At 36.8% G+C, this 18826-nt stretch overlaps 2 protein-coding genes and 1 pseudogene across 4 annotated transcripts; 1 reads left to right on the top strand and 2 right to left on the bottom strand.

Moving 5' to 3' along the window:
• Window positions 1–3566: 3566 nt before the first annotated feature.
• LOC117627612 lies at window positions 3567–4418 on the bottom strand (annotated as a pseudogene).
• A 1784-nt stretch (window positions 4419–6202) lies between these two features.
• On the top strand, window positions 6203–14422 carry LOC117628392 (pyruvate kinase isozyme G, chloroplastic). Of its 3 annotated transcripts, none has more exons than XM_034360827.1 (12): window positions 6203–6604; window positions 7280–7507; window positions 8037–8202; window positions 9633–9767; window positions 9885–9995; window positions 10097–10185; window positions 10315–10377; window positions 11344–11519; window positions 12414–12516; window positions 12747–12895; window positions 13786–13894; window positions 13989–14422. In XM_034360827.1, the coding sequence occupies exons 1-12, from the start codon at window positions 6374–6376 to the stop codon at window positions 14100–14102; spliced, it is 1674 nt and encodes a 557-aa protein (XP_034216718.1). In that variant the 5' UTR covers window positions 6203–6373; the 3' UTR covers window positions 14103–14422. The 3 variants fall into 3 exon arrangements, with proteins under 3 accessions (XP_034216718.1, XP_034216717.1, XP_034216716.1); XM_034360826.1 differs by having other exon boundaries at window positions 7253–7507; XM_034360825.1 differs by having other exon boundaries at window positions 7223–7507.
• Window positions 14423–14915: 493 nt separating this feature from the next.
• Window positions 14916–17456, bottom strand: LOC117627611 (protein NRT1/ PTR FAMILY 7.3). Its single transcript, XM_034359767.1, has 3 exons — window positions 17160–17456; window positions 16485–17044; window positions 14916–16172 (listed from the first exon to the last, which is right to left on the bottom strand). The coding sequence occupies exons 1-3, from the start codon at window positions 17454–17456 to the stop codon at window positions 15299–15301; spliced, it is 1731 nt and encodes a 576-aa protein (XP_034215658.1). The 3' UTR covers window positions 14916–15298.
• Between the last annotated feature and the right edge of the window lie 1370 nt (window positions 17457–18826).

The raw sequence follows: 18826 nt of genomic DNA, 5'->3' as shown, positions 1-18826 counted from the left end.
ATATCAATATGTTGTTAATATTTCTTGCATTTTAAATATTTTGTTCATATTTCTTGTATTATCAATATTTCTTGCATTTTAAATATTTTGTTCATATTTCTTGCATTATCAATATTTTGTTAATATTTCTTGCAATTTAAATATTTTGTTCATATTTCTTGCATTTTCAATATTTTGTTAATATTTCTTGCATTTTCAATATGTTGTTAATATTTCTTGCATTTCCACTTGTTTCTTAATTTTCTTGCACTTCTAATTTATTTGTAAGGTTAATTGCATTTCCATTATTATTTTTTTTGTTACTTGCATATCCAATATATTTTAAATATTTATTGCATTTCCATTTTTTTGTTAAATAGATGATTCAAGCACAAATGTGGTTCGGTGCAACCGGGGGTGGCAAAAAAAGTTTCAACCATCATGAATGTTGGGAGGTGGTGAAATATTGCAAACGCTTCATAATTATTCCGACGGGTCCCGCCGTTGTGTTAAACGAGACGCCACTCCGTGATTCAATGACATCGGATTCACCTCTCGATTCTCCTATGAGTCAAGACTCACCCATCGAAAAGGAGCCGAGGCCCATTGGCCGAAAGGCCGCGAAGGCAAAGAAAGCGGGTAATTCAAGCAATAATAATTCAAAATTTTTGGAGGAAATTGCAAGGCAAAACGGCATAAGAATAGAAATGGAGCAAAAACGCCAAGATAACGAGTTGGCCCTTCAAGCTGAGTATGCACGAGAAAGGGAGTATTTGCACAAAAAAGATATGGACAAGACGGATCGGGAAACCATGGCGATGGATACAAGTCATATGTCCCCTGAAACAAAACAATTTTGGAAGCTAGAACGAAGGGATGTTATGAGAAGAAGACTTTTCCGGGATGATGGGCCTAGCAACACGGATTGGTTAAATGATGGAAACCATTAAATTAGTTAGCATACCTTTTATGTATTTGTATTTTTCATGTTTTCTATTAAAGTTGTTGTAATTCATGTATTTTATTTTAGTAGTAGTAATTCATAATGACTTGTATTACATTTCGTTATTTAATAAACAAAGCATTCAATAAATTACCTTTTTATTCAACATATTCCATACTTCAAACAAAACAAAATAAAAATAAAAAAAAGTACAAACAAGGCACAATAATAATAACCAACCACAACCAAACCATAATAAATAAAAATACAACACAACCTAACCATAACTAAATAAAACATAACCAAAGCATCTATGCTCCATCATTCATCTTCATTGCCTTTCACCGCCCATAGATGCTCCATCAAGTGAACTTGACGCATTTCATGAATATACGAAGATTGCATCTCTGTATATCGATCTATCATTCGGGTCATCAAATGACCATCCCTCACCAACGGTTCCGGCTCAAACGGTTCTCCACTTGGCCCCATGGGCCTTTCATAAATCCGTGTCAAGGCCGTGTTCATTGGATCCGGTTCGTAGACCTCTAAAGCATCATAATCGTACTCATCCTCCACAATCATATTATGGAGGATGATGCAAGTCATCATAATGCTTCTGAGGATCTCCTCATCAAACATACGGGCCGCACCTCGAATAATCAACCACCGAGCTTGAAGGATGCCAAAACACCTTTCGACATCTTTCCTGTATCCCTCTTGATAGGTAGCAAATAATTTTTGCTTCTGGGATCGGGGATTCGGAATGGATTTGACAAAAGTGGTCCACCTCGGGTAGATGCCGTCAGCTAGATAATACCCCGTCTGGTATACTGTATTGTTGACTTGATAGGTGATATTGGGGCCCTGCCTCTCAATACATCGTTGAAGACCGGGGATTGACCCAGCACGTTGAGGTCATTTTGGGATCCTGCAACTCCAAAGAAGGCATGCCAAACCCATGTGTCGAAGCTAGCAACGGCTTCAAGGATGATACTTTTTTGGCCTTTTCTATTTCCATAATCACCTTGCCAGGCAGTTGGGCAATTCTTCCATTGCCAGTGCATGCAGTCGATGCTACCAATCATTCCTGAAAATCCTCGAGCTTCGGCTTTTTGTAGAAGCCGTTGGAGGTCCCTGGGAGTAGGTCTACGCAGGTAGTCCCTAGTGTACAGAGTTTCAACAGCTTGACAAAATCTTACCAAAGCCTCCAACGTAGTGGACTTTCCCATCCGGGCAATCTCATCCACCTGATCAGCAGATGCTCCATACGCCAACATTCGTATAACAGCTGTAAGCTTTTGCTCCGAAAGAAGCCCCAAAACCCCAGTAGCATCACACTTTTGAACAAAGTATGCATCATAATTGCAAATATCATGCATGACTTTATTGAACAAATGAGGTTGCATTCTAAATCGCCTTCAAAAATCAACATCATAGTACAAAGAAGTTGGGATAAAATAATCTTCCAAAAGATTCTTACCCCGAGAATGCCTATGTCTTTCCACATTCCGGCGGCGGCCGCCTTGTGAACCACGGCGGCGACCTTGGTTCTCTTCATCTTGCAAAGCCACTGCTATGAGAACTTGTTCATCGACTTGTCTCTGCAACTCATTGATTTCATCTGCTCTACGGTTTCTCTCATTTGTTTCTCGCTTTTGCCTCTCCAAGCATCTCCTAAAATCTTCCATTGAGAATGAATGAAGTATGAATTCTAAACTCTGAGAAATGAAAATATAGAAAGATGTGGTGTGAGAGGAATGAGCTGAGCCTCTGGTTTTATAGAAAATTTTGGCAAGATAGACATGCCACGTGGCTTGATTTTATTGGATGAAAATCTTATCTGAAATTTGAAATTCATCCGAAATTTGAAACCTAATTTGTATGAAATTTGAATTTTGAAATTCATCCGAAATTTGAATCCAAAAATCTTATCCGGAAATTTTATCTGATTATGAATAGTCTTGACACGTAGGAACACGGAAATCTTATCTGAAAATATTACCCAAATTAATTATTTTCATTAAAAAATAGGAGGAAAAAACAAAAAAATGAATAGTAATTGCCCTTAGCCATGGCAACGGGTGGAAATACAAATTACTATTTGCAAGGGCAACCACTATTCACGTGAATAGTGGCTGCCTTAGCTCCACCCTTGCCATGGCTAAGGGCAAATGGGTGGAGTTGCTCTAAAGAGAGTGTGAAGAAGGCGATAAAGAAGAGCAACCATAGCCTAATTTTACGCCACATAAGAAAATAAAAGAATAAATTTGGAAAATAAAAGCTAATTGGATAAAAGCTAATTGGTCTCATTCGTTAATGATATTATTTTAAAAGAGAGAAGGTCCAAAAGACAAGATTAGCGAGAAAGTTGCCAATGTTCCCCAAAAATAAATAATCATGCACTTTTGGACTTTGAATCAGAATATTTCCATGTGGAAGGCTCTGCATAAACGTTTAAACGTTACATGAATGAATTGATTAATAATGTGTCTGTATTTTAATACATGATTACATACATGGTCAACAAAAATTCAGTCCAAAAATTTCAGACACAAGTTTGACATTGTTATCCTCACTTCATGTCGTCTTGGATATGGATGCAGTTGTTTCAGCATACATCTTTTGTACAACTATTCAAGAATCAGTTGCTGAACCTAAGTCTGATTTTGAAATCTGAATCAGAATTCGATTCTGTGCCTGATTTCCAATCAACTGGTTTCAGCCTGTTCGTATTGGCTTCTAGTGGAGGAAGTCCATCATCATCACTTGAGTCAAGCTCATTCTCTTTTTGTTGGGAGGTAGTGTCTCCCTTGCGTTGCATCCATCTGGAATTGCGGATTTGAAGATTTCTGGCCTGCATTAGGTGGTCAAAGCAAATATAAGGAACAAAAGACCAAAAAAAAAAAAAAAAAAAGAAGTTGAGGTGGAGGAGATGCATCTGAGTGCCTGTCTCTTTAACAATTAAAAACATTACAGAAAATTTGCCACAAGGCTGCAGGATTTCGCACTACACTTCCATGATGCTTCCATGATGCTCCCAAAAAAAAAAAAAAAAAAAATTTGACAGTTCCAACTTTATTAAGTTGCAACATAATTTCAAACAGTAGACCTTCACCCATATGGAATGAAGGAAGCCAGAGTAAATGTTTATGTGCTTATCCGCGTTTTAGAGGGTGACAAATAGTGAGACAGTGGCACATCATTTTAGGATGGGAAGAGAATACACACCATTTTGGTGATTTCTTTGAGCGCATGAACTTTTCAAAAAAGTTGTTGTGCAACAATGCATGCCAATTTTGCTGCCAGATTCAATAGCCTTTCCTTTCCACTTGCATCAACAACAACAAAGCTCCCTGCATAGAAAATGAATGCAAAAACAATGTCTTTTTGGGTACATTTACAAGAATTTGTTGAAATTGGTTGACTTTATAGGGAATAGAGTCGACATACCTCATTTTATCCACATGCTCTTTTGAAATTTAGCTGGAAACAGCGCCAAAGGTCTCTCCTTGTGCATCCATGACCTTAAATAAGTAGAGCAAAATCAAAGGCAAGCAGCAAACACATTGTGCAGTACAAATTCAGTTAATTTTCTTTACGAACATAACTTCAATCTAAGAATTAGCCCAACCCTAGCACATCCCTTTATGATTTGAGTGAAGTCCTAGGGCATAGGAAGAAGCCAACCCACTAAGCTTATAGCCACTAGTGAATTTTCATTAACACAGCACATCCAGCTTCTGCATGTTGTTAATAGGAGCAAGGGTGGTCAACTGACCCCCGCAACCCCGGAACCACCACCTTGTCCACAAATTTTATCTAAATTATCATATGAATATGCAAATATCAATAACCCACTGCTACTAATTTATAATTTCCAATCACATTATCAACATAACAATATCAATCCAACAAAAATAATAATAATAATAATAACAATATCAATCAGTTATAATCTAATCCAAATAACAATAACAATATCAATATCATATCAATAAATTATAATCCATAAAAAAACACTACATATATCAATTTACACTACATATATCAATTTCATTAAAAATATAAATTATACTCACTTGAAAAATTATGGGCTGCTGCTGCGGCAGGAGGTGGTCGGCAGCGGTGGAGTGGTGGTTGGGGTTAGGGCTTAGGGTTCAAGAGGGAGTGTTAAACTAATTTGGGAATTAAGGGTTTGGAGGACGCCTGGCTCAGGTCATTAAACTTTATATTTTCATTGATTTTCTTTTTTTCTTTTGGATAAAATGATATGGGGACCATATCAAGGTTTTTTTTTTTTTTTTTTTTTTTCCAGTTTTTTTTAGTTTTGTTTTCTTCTATCTTTTGTGTGGGTGTCAGGGTGTGTGTCATAGAATATGCTTATGAACCAGAATTTTCTGGGAACCTTCTATAATATTAACAGTAAGTGATAGATATCTTCGTGTGGCGTTTGTCCATCGACCTCATGGTTATGGTTATAATTTCATCATATTCGCCGTATATTCTTATGGTGTTTAAATAAAGTATCATTTTCAACATTAAAAAGAACCCTAGAAAACTACATGACTTTGATTGGCTACGTTGTTTGCTATTTTAGGGTTAAATGCCAAAATGTCACTAATTCTGGACTACTTATAGTATAGTATAGGAGTCACAATATATATCCATATATAGTTCAATTCTATTGAAGGATAATTCAAATAATTTTATTGAGAGATGTTCTTTAGGGTACTCTATAAATTTTTTTTTTTCGATGATCCAAATCATTTATTTTTTAAGTTTTCATTCATATATCATTCATATAAAAAATTAGACAAATCAGAAACCGTTTAGATATCTAAAATGTGCAAAGATGATCAAATGATATCTAAAATCCAAACCTACAAAATGCGCTGCTACTAAAATTTTAATAATTTAATTGAGTGGTCAAATAATATCGGATTCAAGTGATTTTTTACTAAGATAATCTTCGAATAAATATTTACAAAATAAGAAGGTTTGGATTAATAAAATGAAATTTATGATGGGCCCTACAAGAATGTACTTCTAATAAACTTATTTGAGGAATGTCATTATTTATATATATATATATATTCTTGTGTTATAATAGAAATAAATATTTATTCATACCAGGCTATTAACACACATGTTATTTTATACTTTTAATTTTTAATTTTATAGTCTCCAATATTATTATTTACCAGGAAAAAAAGGGAAACATGTAAGAAATGAAAATATAAATAAGAGGAGAAGAAATGAACGTGCAAACTGTCTGAATCCTGGACAGACTCTCTTCCTTTCCTTTTGCTCCAACGAGACTCTCTCTCGTCCCTCGGCTCATTTCACCATAGCTCGTAGGACCATTACCAATTTGGCCATAGCTTCCTTTCTCTGTCTTTCGTCAGTAACAATTAACAAAACACTCTCACTTCTCCAAGCTTTTCTTCAATGGCGACCCTTAATGTTCCCGCAAGAATGTCTTTATTGAAACCTGAAAGGTCTAGAGCCACTGATCCGTTGGCTTCGTCCAAGAGCCTGTGTGATTTTACTGCGTTTCACTGTAGACCCAGAAGAAAGTATGCTCAGAAGAAGCTAAGCTTTACTGTTAAATCAATTGGGATCTTCCAGGACAGCAGCAGAGGCCATTTTGACTCACACAATGGTGCTGTGGGGAGCGTTGTAAGTTTGCTTTTTCTTGTTTCCATTTTTTATGCTCTCTCTGTTTTTCCGATTTGGGGGAGCTTTGCTTTTGTCCTTTTCATAACATGGGTTGTCAATAGTTCTTGAATTTATGTGGCTTTTGTGCGTGTTATAATTTGGCTTTGTATTGTTCCGTCTCTCAGAGTTTGGAAAACTTTGAATATTTCGAAATTTTAGATAATTGGTATTTCAATTGGTAGGCACATGGGGCTGAAGTTTCTTCCTTTACTTCAAGTAGACATAAAAACACCTATAATCTTTAGTTTCTCGTGATATTGCTCTGTTTGGTTGCTGAGAAAGTTTAGGATAAACGAACAAAATAAGATGCCAGTCGTCACATTTGCATTGTGAGGAGCTGGGGACTGCAATACCCTTCTCCTTTTATAAGGCTGAATACAGATTCTTGGATTAGTTAAGTTGCTTTCTAGCATTAGAAATACAGTAAATGCATGGTAAATTTATTGCCTGCTTTAATGCTTTTTCTAGCTTTGCTATGTTTTATGTATTGAAGACGGTTGCTTCATTAGAATGCAGTTAATAGTATCACTTGTGCGTGTCCTAAATCTATAACCTTGAAATGTTGTTGTCTTGTTATAGGACAAGGCTGACTCAACTTTTGAACTTCAGTCTGATAATGATTACCTTATGGACCAGCCAAAGTTATATTCAGATGGTATAAGGAAAACTAAGATAGTATGTACAATTGGTCCTTCAACAAGCTCACGTGAAATGATATGGAAACTGGCCGAGACAGGAATGAATGTTGCACGTTTGAATATGTCACATGGGGACCATGAGTCACACAAGAAAACCATTGATCTTGTCAAAGAATACAACTCTCAATTTGAAGACAAGGTTGTAGCCATAATGCTGGACACCAAGGCATGTTGTTTGCTTTTTCTCTCTCACTCTTTGCCTGCTCATATCCTATATAACTTATAGTTAGGAGCACAGGTTTCTGCATCAAGAATTGCTGCATTGGCAGGTACATTTGTTTTACCTGCTGTGGATCAAAAGTAGGACGAAATTCAGGAATCAAAAGCTTTTTTATTTTTTGTTTAACATATGATTTTGTTTTTCTTCACTCTGCTTCTTTTACATTTATTATGTAAACAGTGATTTTCATTTTTACTGTTGTAGACTACTACAAATTGTGTATCATAAAATAGGACTGGACTTTTGAAAAATGCAGAAATTGCCCTCTTCTAGATTAAAAGTTTCGTTTACATTTAGCATGTGTTAATTTGGATTTTCATCCTCAATATTTAGTGTACTACTCTCAAATGAATGCCTCATATTTATCACATTGTAAATAATTGTTTTAGCATAAAGGCTTTGAATATCTCATCCTGATTCTTTCTAATCACCATTGAGGTTATGGTTGATATATGATTTTTCTTTCTTCATGCAGGGTCCTGAGGTTAGAAGTGGAGATGTACCACAACCAATTCTTCTTAAAGAGGGACAAGAGTTTAACTTTACAATCAAAAGAGGAGTTAGCACAGTGGACACAGTTAGTGTAAACTATGACGACTTTGTGAATGATGTGGATGTTGGTGACATTATTCTAGTTGATGGTAAGCATAATATTTTGTGGGTGTTGAATTTGTGGACGAGTCAATTTGTTTTTGTTTTTCATCCTATGTGATATGATATTTCTGTTAGCATGTCTTTCTTTGGTTTTAGAAGTATGGTAAATCAAATCTTGACTCTTTTGAGTAAATTCATTAAAGAGACTGAAGGACCTTGTTTGTGCACACAATTCCACTAAGTTTTGGAACTCTGTAACTGGTGAGAGTGACCTACAGATTATTGTCATAGCTGTTGTGCATTATGAGTTGTTGCTTTGGTCAACTTTAATGGCAACTGTAATATTATAGAACTAGACTAGTTTTGTAGTGAGCTGGTGTTTGTAAACCTCAAGTTGGTGGGATAGGAGTTATCAAGGAAGAACTTAGCCACACTAATGTTGACAGTTTTCAGATGTATTGGACGTAATGTCCGACTGCATCTTGCCATTTACTGAATCAAACTGGCCACCCTGATGTCAAGAGTCAACTCAGTAGTCTTTTGGTATAAATAGGCATAGGGTGATGTTCTTTTCCCAAGTCTCTGGCTGGTTATGTTGCCAGACTCTCAACATGAAGAATAAAAATATACTCGATTAGTTTCTTTAAGATAAAAAGAAGAGAATCTCCCTAATTAGGGATCCAAACTGACATGCCACTGTGTGGCGAGAGAACATTTCCGTTCATACACACACACGGGAAATGGATTAGGTGTGAAATTGTCTGCATGCAGACTGGTGAAAATAACAAAGGCTGTTCAAATAACTGTGTATGGCCGTTTGAATGGCCTTTGTTTTTTTTTTTTTTGGTTTTGTTTTGAGTTGAGTCCATAGTGTGGAATGTGTTCCTCGTCATTAATATGTTTGCTCGTGGTAATTGTGGCCCCTCAGGTGAATCACATTGGCTACAGTACCGGCCTCATATATTTTCTGCAGGGAAAACTTGTGAAGATGGTGCCTCTGTTAAGGAATCACATGTGGGCCCACCCCTCAACGTGATACGATAATCCGAACTGTCTACTTTCCTCATTGAAGGATCTCTTTACAAAGATTAGTTCAATTGGAAACCATTTGGCCATCTAACTATGACCAAGTACATAGACACAGTGTTTCAGATAAATACTGAAATGATAATGAGGATAATCAAATGGCTGAACGAGCCTCTGTTAGCTGATTTTTTGTAGGAATGATTCTTAAATGGTGACGTAAAGAGTGAATGGTTCAAATCATGGGACCAACATTGCAGGGTGGGCCCATAAATGCTGTCTATCTTTTTTCTTGCAAAGAGGGATCTCTCTTAAAAAATGAAGGGGACTATGTGTATCTTAATCTGTTTGATTTAGCAAGTTCAAGTAGTTGTAATTGTACTTTATCATCCCAGTTCTATTAATCTACTCACATGGTTAAGAGACCTGATGATATATCATGTCTTTCTGCTAGGTGGAATGATGTCGTTAGCTGTGAAGTCAAAGACAAAAGATTTGGTTAAATGTGTGGTAGTTGATGGTGGAGAACTAAAATCAAGGCGCCATTTAAATGTGCGTGGAAAAAGTGCAACTCTGCCTTCAATAACAGGTAATCTTCACCAATGTTTTTGGTGTTTATACGAACATCAGTCCATTTGATTTTCAAAAATTCGAAGAGGCACACAATATTCAATTTGTTGGTCTCCTTTATTGGTCTCTTCCACAGAAAAGGACTGGGAAGATATCAAGTTTGGAGTAGACAATGGAGTTGACTTCTATGCTGTCTCATTTGTTAAAAATGCTGAGGTGGTCCATGAGTTGAAAGATTATCTCAAAGGTAAACTTCTTCAATCTCTTATCAGTTTATTCAGTTAACATTTCTTCTTTGTGGGTCTTTATAGTATTGTCTCCTAAACTTAATTTGCGCCTCTTCTGTAGGTTGCAATGCAGATATTCATGTTATTGTAAAAATAGAAAGTGCGGACTCTATACCGAATCTTCATTCGATAATTATTGCATCTGACGGGGTTTGTATTTGTAACTTTTTTTTTTCTTGCATGCAACAAAAGCCCTGCCATCCTTATTCTTTGATATGTTGGTACCACCATAAGCAATGACTTATTATACAGTTTCTTGTTTTGCTGTCTGCTTTATAGGCCATGATTGCTCGTGGAGACCTTGGAGCTGAACTTCCAATTGAGGAAGTTCCTTTATTGCAGGTAATTTCATCATAGTTGTATCTTTACCATTTCTAGTGTATCTTAGCTAAAGAGTTGGGTTGTGAATTAGGTGAGCGGCCTTTGAGTTACCTTATGTCTTATCTTGGGTGGTACTCCATATTATTAACTATGTGCCTTAACCTTTCTTCCTCTCAAAGGCAGCCTTTTCGTGCACCCTTCTTTTTGTTTTTTACTTTTTCTATTGGTGCCGAGTAACATGCCTACTTTCTATTTGTCCATTTTTTCATGTGCCAATTAAGGGAGCTAAGATCTTAGGAAAGTGATGAGTGATTTCCATGGAAGAGGAGTGGAGAGGAAACAAATGGCTGTGAAGGGAGAAGGGCGGTTTTGGAATCTAGAGGAGAGAAATAGTGGATTTTCTTGATCTGTGTTTGTGGAGGTTGCCTCTTGAGCAAATGAAGAGTCCATGCGAATGGATGGAATTCTCAGATTGTTGAGAGGAGTTTGTTCCAAAGACCTGGGAAATACTTTTCTCAAGGTTACCTTTCTTTGTCCCCTCTGATGAAGCTTCTTGTGGGTAATGGGAAGAGTCAGATTTTGGGAAGATATTTGGGTGGGAGATTCGGCTTTCTGACAATGATATTTGTTACTTATAGGAGTACTGGAGACTGATACAATCAGAGATCTCAAGACTACTTTCAAAACCAGACAGTAGTTCAATAATCAATAGTACCTTTGCTAATGAATATCTGGGGCTTAGAGATGGTAAATAATAGGATGTTTCATAGTCACAATATGTTCTGTGTTTGCATCTGTGATAATATTTGCTGCTTATATAACATAGCTTGTGATGGTTGACTATAATCTGCATCTGAAAGCAATAATGCGCTCTCTATGTCTGTGTATAGCCTTATCATTTTCAAATGATAAAGTTGAATTTTAACCTTTATGGTTGATTTTGAAGCTAATTTTATTATGTAATTGAATCCTGTGTTATCTTAAAAGGAGGACATCATTAGAAGGTGTCACAGTATGAAGAAACCAGTGATTGTAGCAACCAATATGCTGGAGAGCATGATTGATCATCCTACGCCAACCAGGGCAGAAGTTTCTGACATTGCAATTGCAGTAAAAGAAGGTGCTGATGCAATTATGCTTTCTGGAGAAACTGCCCACGGAAAGTAAGTCAACTGGTTGACATTTGGCAGTCACAGTACTTATTTCCGGTTTCTATCTTGATAGAAATTATAATCTGTTTATTTGTAGATATTGTGTCACTTTTAATATGTGAAAATTTCTTTCTATTATGTTGGTTTTTAATATGCTGATTGCATTTCTCATTAGTGATTGGTTTTCTTATTCTATAAATCCTGGGATGATCAGTGATGGTTTTCGTCACTTTTATCAACCTTTGCAGACGTGAAAAATACCAATTCATCCAGTTAATAATTTATTAATTGTTTTTTTCGACATATCTGATGGGCTAGTTTAGGTTGACCTGCTTGAATACCTTTTCATATTTTCACTGCCAGTAAGTTTTTTATTAATCCTCTTTTAAAAACTTTACTGTTGACACCCATCTATTCAATTTTTATGCTGGTCCTGGTTCTAGTTTGGGCTATGTCATGTATCAGTTTGCTGTCAAGATTGTTTCTGGTTTTTATTTATTTTTATGCCACTAGAGTCTATTGCATAACAACACCTTTGATTGCGAGCTAGTCATCCCATGACATACAAGATTAATTAGAGTGTTCCCCATTTCGAGGTAAACTCTGACTTTGTTACCATGTGACCAAGTAATTATTTATTTTATAAGTTTCTCTGTAATAGTGAGAGAGCAAGAGAATCCTATATTTGTGTTAATTTTTACTTGCCTAATACATTGTACATACTCGCGAACCTTGGTTGTTCTCTTTCTTCTGGATTCCCTCATTCATGGCCAATGACATTTGTCAGTTATATATATAGTATATCATTTTATTTTATATTTTTGTGAAAAGTTTCATACTTTTTTAATGCTGACAATTTGTGGAACAACTGTCATATTTTTATATATTCTGCAATTCTAAATCTAGGCATCCATTGAAAGCTGTTAAAGTAATGCATACTGCGGCTTTAAGAACTGAGTCAAGCCTACCAATTAGCACTTTTCCTCCAATTCAATTGAGGGCCAATAAGGTACGCAATGATTGCATCTGAGGAATTATGGTACTTTTTCGGCTGTATAAGTTATTTTGGAAATATGATTTTTTTCGTTTCGTTTTGGTCTGATATTTTTCAGTTGTATATGCCTTTGATTTTTAGAACTTCTTGGTGCTGGGTTGCTTGAGGTTAAAATTTTAGCATGTTCTGCAGTTGATTTGAGATCTACCCATTGAATCTGATTACTTTGTGGATACTTTTCACAGAGTCATATGGGGGAAATGTTTGCTTTCCACTCCACAACTATTGCAAACAGTCTCCAAACACCCATCATTGTTTTCACGAGGACAGGATCCATGGCTGTGCTTTTAAGTCATTATCGGCCTTGCTCAACAATCTTTGCCTTCACAAATGAGTAAGTCCAGTATTCTAATTTTTTAAGGTCACATGTTGAGTTGTTATCTATATCTTGGAAAACAATTTCTGAAACAATTTCTACTTTAGAATGATTGACATGCTGCAGCTTGCTGCATTTATTGTCAGTCAGTCCTTATATATTGGATGACATACATATACATATATATATATATATATGTATATTAGCTCTCTGCAGTTGATTCCTAGTCATCTTTTGTTTGCATCTTTTGCCTTATAGTGAACATGTATGCGGTTCAAATATAGATTGTACACGGAAAACCATGTCAACTTTATACATGTGGGCATTATACATTTACCTGTAAGTAAGGGCTCAAAAATTGTTTAACCTTCTGAGAAAAGGTGATACAATGTTCTCTGCTCTAAGCGTTGCTCTTTGACCTCCTACTCAACAGTTATAGATAGAAACGATCAGTCAGGAAGATTACCAGCTCCTTGGTATAGCCCTTAACTTACCACAGCTTTGTTGATAGAGGCCAGCCAGTTTTCCATCTCTGTTTTTGTTGCATACTTTTATTTATAGAAGTTTTCATGCAATAATTGTTTGCATTATGGTCGTTGAAGCTTTTGACTGCAGAAGCTGAAAGCATTTTTGATGGAGGCTGTTGGGTACTAGTACAGCATTTCTACAGATATTGCTATAAAAAAAAAAATTAATTAAACTTACGTTAAACTGCCATGTTGAAGACTGCATATTCTTCAGATTTGCTGCGCCATTAAAAAAATTTCATTCACATTCCCTTTGGTTTTTGCTTCACAGGGTTATTGCAAATGCAATCGATATTCTTTTTCTATGTAGGGGATTTTGAGCAATTTAAACTTCTTTTCGCTATTTGTTCTTAAATTTGTGACATAATTTCTTGTTAGCAGAGAAAGGATTAAGCGGAGGTTAGTGCTTTATCATGGTGTCGTCCCCATATATATGCAGTTCTCAAATGATTCAGAGGAGACTTTCTCAAGAGCAATAAAGCTATTAGTGGTTAGTGATTACTTATTTCTCAATTGTGTGTCTCCTTTTATCTGATTTACATTATACTCAAGTGTTCTGAATTTTGCCATTATTCCTTGCACAGGCTAAAGGTCTTTTAAAAGAGGGGCAGTTTGTTACTCTTGTACAAAGTGGTGCGCAACCAATCTGGCGTCGAGAATCTTCTCATCATATCCAAGTTCGTAAAGTTGAAAGTTGATTTTGAACCTCTGAGGAGTTTTCTTTCTCTTTTAGTTACTGTTATTCAAATTAAGTTTCAGTTTTAAGTAGTTGACATCTTGTGAACACTTGTTCCAAGTTCCAATGAAAGGGTAGATCAAATGACCTTCGTAAACGATAATGTAAAGGAGTTGTGTCGTTACGAATTTTAGATGTTTCAATAGTGTCCTGTAAAATTTTGAAATTATTTGTTTGTGTTTCTAGGTATATGTGTACACAGAAATCTATGGATCCAGATCTGTAAATCTATGCCATTTCGAGCCATAACCTCTCTTTCTGAATGCAATTTTCCTTTTTCTATTTTTGGTCCTTTTCTTTAACATTGCCCTGGCCGATATCCGCCCTAGTTGTCTTCTGTGTGTATGATGAAATCTATCTTTCTCTGGCTTGTCGCCAGCTGCTAAAGAATTGTTTTGTTATGTGATAGTTGTAGATTGCTGCTAGTTTATGGAGCTTTGGCTTGTTGCTAGTTTATGGTGCTTTCCCCGAACAAAATCCTTGCCAAGTTTCACCCTGAGGAACTTAACATTCTGCCAGGAAGATAAACTGCAATTTTCATCCTTCTCAGATAAAAACTTATCATGATCTTTGGTTACTCTGACATTTTTCTTTGTTGCTTAGGAAAATTGTCTTCCGGAAAACTTAGATCATAGGAAGATGCCTTTTTCTCAGTTGCCCTTTTTTCTAGTCAATCCTTTACTAACATGGTTCATCCATAAATGTGTTTCATATATGTGTAGCCAAATTAGGTTTTGGTAGGTTATGTCTGTTGAAGAAACATGCAAACTAAGTCTGAGAGAAGAGGTGCTTTCATTAAGGTTGGAGAGAGAGATTAGTTCTCTTACATAGCTATGTGCTACAGCTTCACAGAGTGCCCAATCATTTTACAATAGATTTCTCTACCAGCACATGTTAATTCTATGGCTAGCAATAAAACAAACAAATGAGAATGAGGAAAGATGTGAGACCTAAACCAAAAGTTACCCACCTCTTTAAACACACTTCCTGGGTAGAAAAAGCAGTGTGTTGGTGCTGCGGAGATACAGAGAAACGGGGCTAGGAGTGGTGAGAAAAGGGTTTCTCTTACTCCTCCTGACTTTGTTGCCAACCTCATTCTTCTTATTTAATATAAGTTGCTAGCATAGGTCTTAACATGTCTGCTTAGTTTTTTATACATCAGACTTTGAAGTTTCCTTGCTCATCATCATTTGCTTCAAATCTTCCCTCAAACTTGATACTCTTGTACCACTTGGCGGATGCAATGTAGACAATCAAATCTATTGATGTCAGGACAGCTAAGAGGAAGTAAAACCTATCTAGGTGACCCTTGTTGAGGTTTCCGGGGATCCATCCGGGCATGTCATCTTCTGTTGAGATCTTCATGACCACACTCACGAGAAAGCTGCTAAAGTAGTTACCCAGTGAGATTGATGTCATGCACAAGGCGCTCCCAAAGCTCTTCAGCCCGTCTGGTGTTTGTGCATTGAAGAACTCCAGTTGACCCACATACATGAACACTTCAGAAGCTCCTATGCATGCATACTGAGGTATTTGCCAGAAGATGCTTAAGGAGCTCGACCCTTCACAATGTGGACATTCTTTATCAGCATACTTAAGCCTATAGCACTCCACAATTCCTGCTGAAAGCATTGCCAAGACTGCAATAACAAGGCCAATGCCCATTCGTTGGAGCTCAGTAAGCCCTTTAGCATCTGATTTCCTTATTCTAGCTACAACTGGGTCAAGAATTCGTCGGTAAAAGAAAATGAAAACTGCAACGCTGAGGATGTCGAAGCTAGACATGCTAGCTGGTGGGATTTTAAAGTTTGAAACAGTAGTTTTCATGGCAGCTCCCTGCTCTACAAAGAGAGAAGCCATTTGTGTAAAAACCACCGAGTAGAGAATGGTGCAGAGCCAAATTGGGAGTAATCTTAAAATACATTTGACTTCTTCCACTTGTGAGATCGGGCAGAGACGCCATGGGCTGCAAATGCCCTGCTTCTGGTGATCTAAGTCTCTTGATGAGATATATGCAGCCCTGTCCAAGAACCTGCAGTTTATGGAGATGAAAATGAGTTAGCTCTGTATTTCAATAGTCATAGAAACTGACTGTAACTAAGCCTGTCAGGCTCTGGTTTCCAATCAGTTGGTTGGGTTGGCAATAGCATTTATCATCAGAGCTTAAAATGGGAAAATCAATTTGTAGTTCAAGATGCCCAAATTCAGCAGGATTGCTTTATTGAGCCTATGGAAGATAATTGTCTCAAATCGAAAAACCATAGTGCATACCAACTAAATCCATAAAAATTTAGCCAACTTTTAAGAACATAGACAGAGTTATGAATTTAAGCTGCACTCTTACTTGAATCCATGGGTGTAGAGGATCTTTCGGTTGCTATTGGAAGACTCTTTTTTAGCCTCGTCATACAAGTCATCTCCACCTTGTGGCATCTCCGCCCTGCATTTCTTCATCGCAGCAACTAAGACTTGGCAAAACCTCGAAAGCGGGTTGCCATTTGGCTTGAAATGCCTGTACCTAGCAGTCCCACCAAGAAACAAGACCAAAGCTGCAAATGCAGATGCAGTGGATGCCCAGAACCCAATGGCCCAAACTCCTTCATCCTCAAAGTATCCCAATATGGTGTTGGAGAAAAGGGAACCAAGGTTCATAGCCAGGTAGAAGTAGCTAAAAAAGGCCACCTTTGAATGCCCCTCCTTGTTGTCCTCTTCATCAAACTGATCAGCTCCAAATGTTGCAATGTTTGGTTGGTACCCTCCATTTCCTAGGGCAATGAGGTAGATGGAGAGGTAGAATAACCAAACATGTAACTTTGAGTGTGTTCCACATGGATCTTCTTGGCTCCCACAACCTTCTGGCTTCAGCAAGAAGAGTTGGGATGATAGTGACAATGATATCAGACCCTGTTGTCAAATGCACACAAGTCTCATAAACAATGCGTTGAAAACAAAACTAACTCATACTCGCTCCGATTTCAAGAGCATATAAGAAGAAAAAAATCAAGCTAATCATACTTACTGTGACAAAGATTAGTTGAAAGATAGCACAGGTTTTGTATCGCCCCCAATACGAATCACTGAGGAAAGCACCAACAAGGGAGAAGATGTAGACCGTTCCAGTCCATTTGCTGACGTTGTTAGCAGCAGTTGCATTGTCTTGTTGCAACACCCTTGTTAGGTATAAGACCAGGTTCACTCCTACTCCGAAGAATGCTAGGGTAGCCAGACCTTGGTTCACTGGTTTTTCATCGAACGATCCAATAAGAGAAGTGTCAAAAGGTTGATAAAGTATATAAGGAGTTTCAAGCAAGTACATGTTGTACAGAATAAAATCTTGCTAAGATTCAAAAACCAAAACATCCCAAGAGTAATGAAGTTTCATGTGCATCAATTTTAGGCTTTCGGGGTGATCAGAGAAATCGTTTTCAGAGTTGCTTCCAAGCAAAGTCTTAAGCATTAAGAATGGAAAAGAGAAGTTCCCAAAACTTATTTGAAAACAAAATCAAAGCCCACATATGGCTAGAATTTATCAAACATGTTCAAGATGTTTCAGTTATTAACAAATGGTCCATCTTCTGTTTCAATCATAGCCAACTGAAATCAGACTCCTCATAACAGATCACCGGCCAGAAATTAATAAGCATCAATCATCACGCATGTGCCCTCAGGCTATATATTTAGCAAGTTGACAAGCACCACAAGAAAATGTGATAAAAGCATGCACATATAATAAGGTTGCTCTGCCACAGTAAAATTAATGGAATTGTGGCGTGTAAACCATTTCACTATGAAATAGTCTTGGTAGAAAGAAAGGTTCCTTTTGGAAAATTTAAATATAAAAAAAGGTCACCTTGCGACAAGGGCCATCCATGCAAATGCTTTCAATTTATTTTAAAAATTAAATATGCAATATTTTAATAAAAGTCTACGAAATTTGTATTTTTTAAAAAATTTAACACCGAAATTGACCCAAACTCGTGCAGTGATCGGGGCTGTTTTTTATGGTATGCTCCCTTTTTGCCTTTTAATAAAAAGGCAAAAAAGAAGAAAAGCTTTAGGGTGTGAAAAAGTTATTTGATTTTACAGTCATGCTTTAAATTATTTAATTGCCTAATTTCACAAAATTATATTGGAAAGTAGGACATTTTCATAAACCCAGCGATATTAATCTAAAAAAATCAGAGACTAGTTTTTGCGGTTACAAATAAATGAATGAAGACATTAAATTTGGGGGTGGTGGGGGGGGGCCAATTGCTTCCATTAAATTGTGTTTAGCCTAAATATTGAAGAAAAACACGTGGCAGAAAACCACGTCACGGAAGATCAAGGGACTGATTACGTGTCCGGCACGTATTACTCTGAATGCATGCTTTCCTCACCTTCTCCCTTTTCTCAATTCTCTTGTCATGTCGTTAAAAGGCTTCTCTCTCTCCTCTCTCTCTCTCTCTCTCTCTCTTCAAGCTATGGTGTCTATTTTTCTTTCTCTAAAAACATGGTGATGGTGAGCTGGCTAAAACACCAGCATGCAACAAACAAAGTCTCTGCAACACCTGGTTTGGTTTTCAGTGCCAAATGTTACCTCTCCCATTTACTTATATTGTCTTTTTCCCCTTCCACTTATTATGACTTGTATTTGACAGATCACATATCTCCCCAACCCCCCACCCAAAAAAAAAAAAAAAAAAA

This window comes from Prunus dulcis, chromosome 5 (assembly GCF_902201215.1).
Source record: "Prunus dulcis chromosome 5, ALMONDv2, whole genome shotgun sequence".
Taxonomy (NCBI): Eukaryota; Viridiplantae; Streptophyta; class Magnoliopsida; order Rosales; family Rosaceae; genus Prunus; species Prunus dulcis.
The sequence above is the reverse complement of the archived record's forward strand: the minus strand, read 5'-3'. Positions and strand labels throughout refer to the sequence as shown.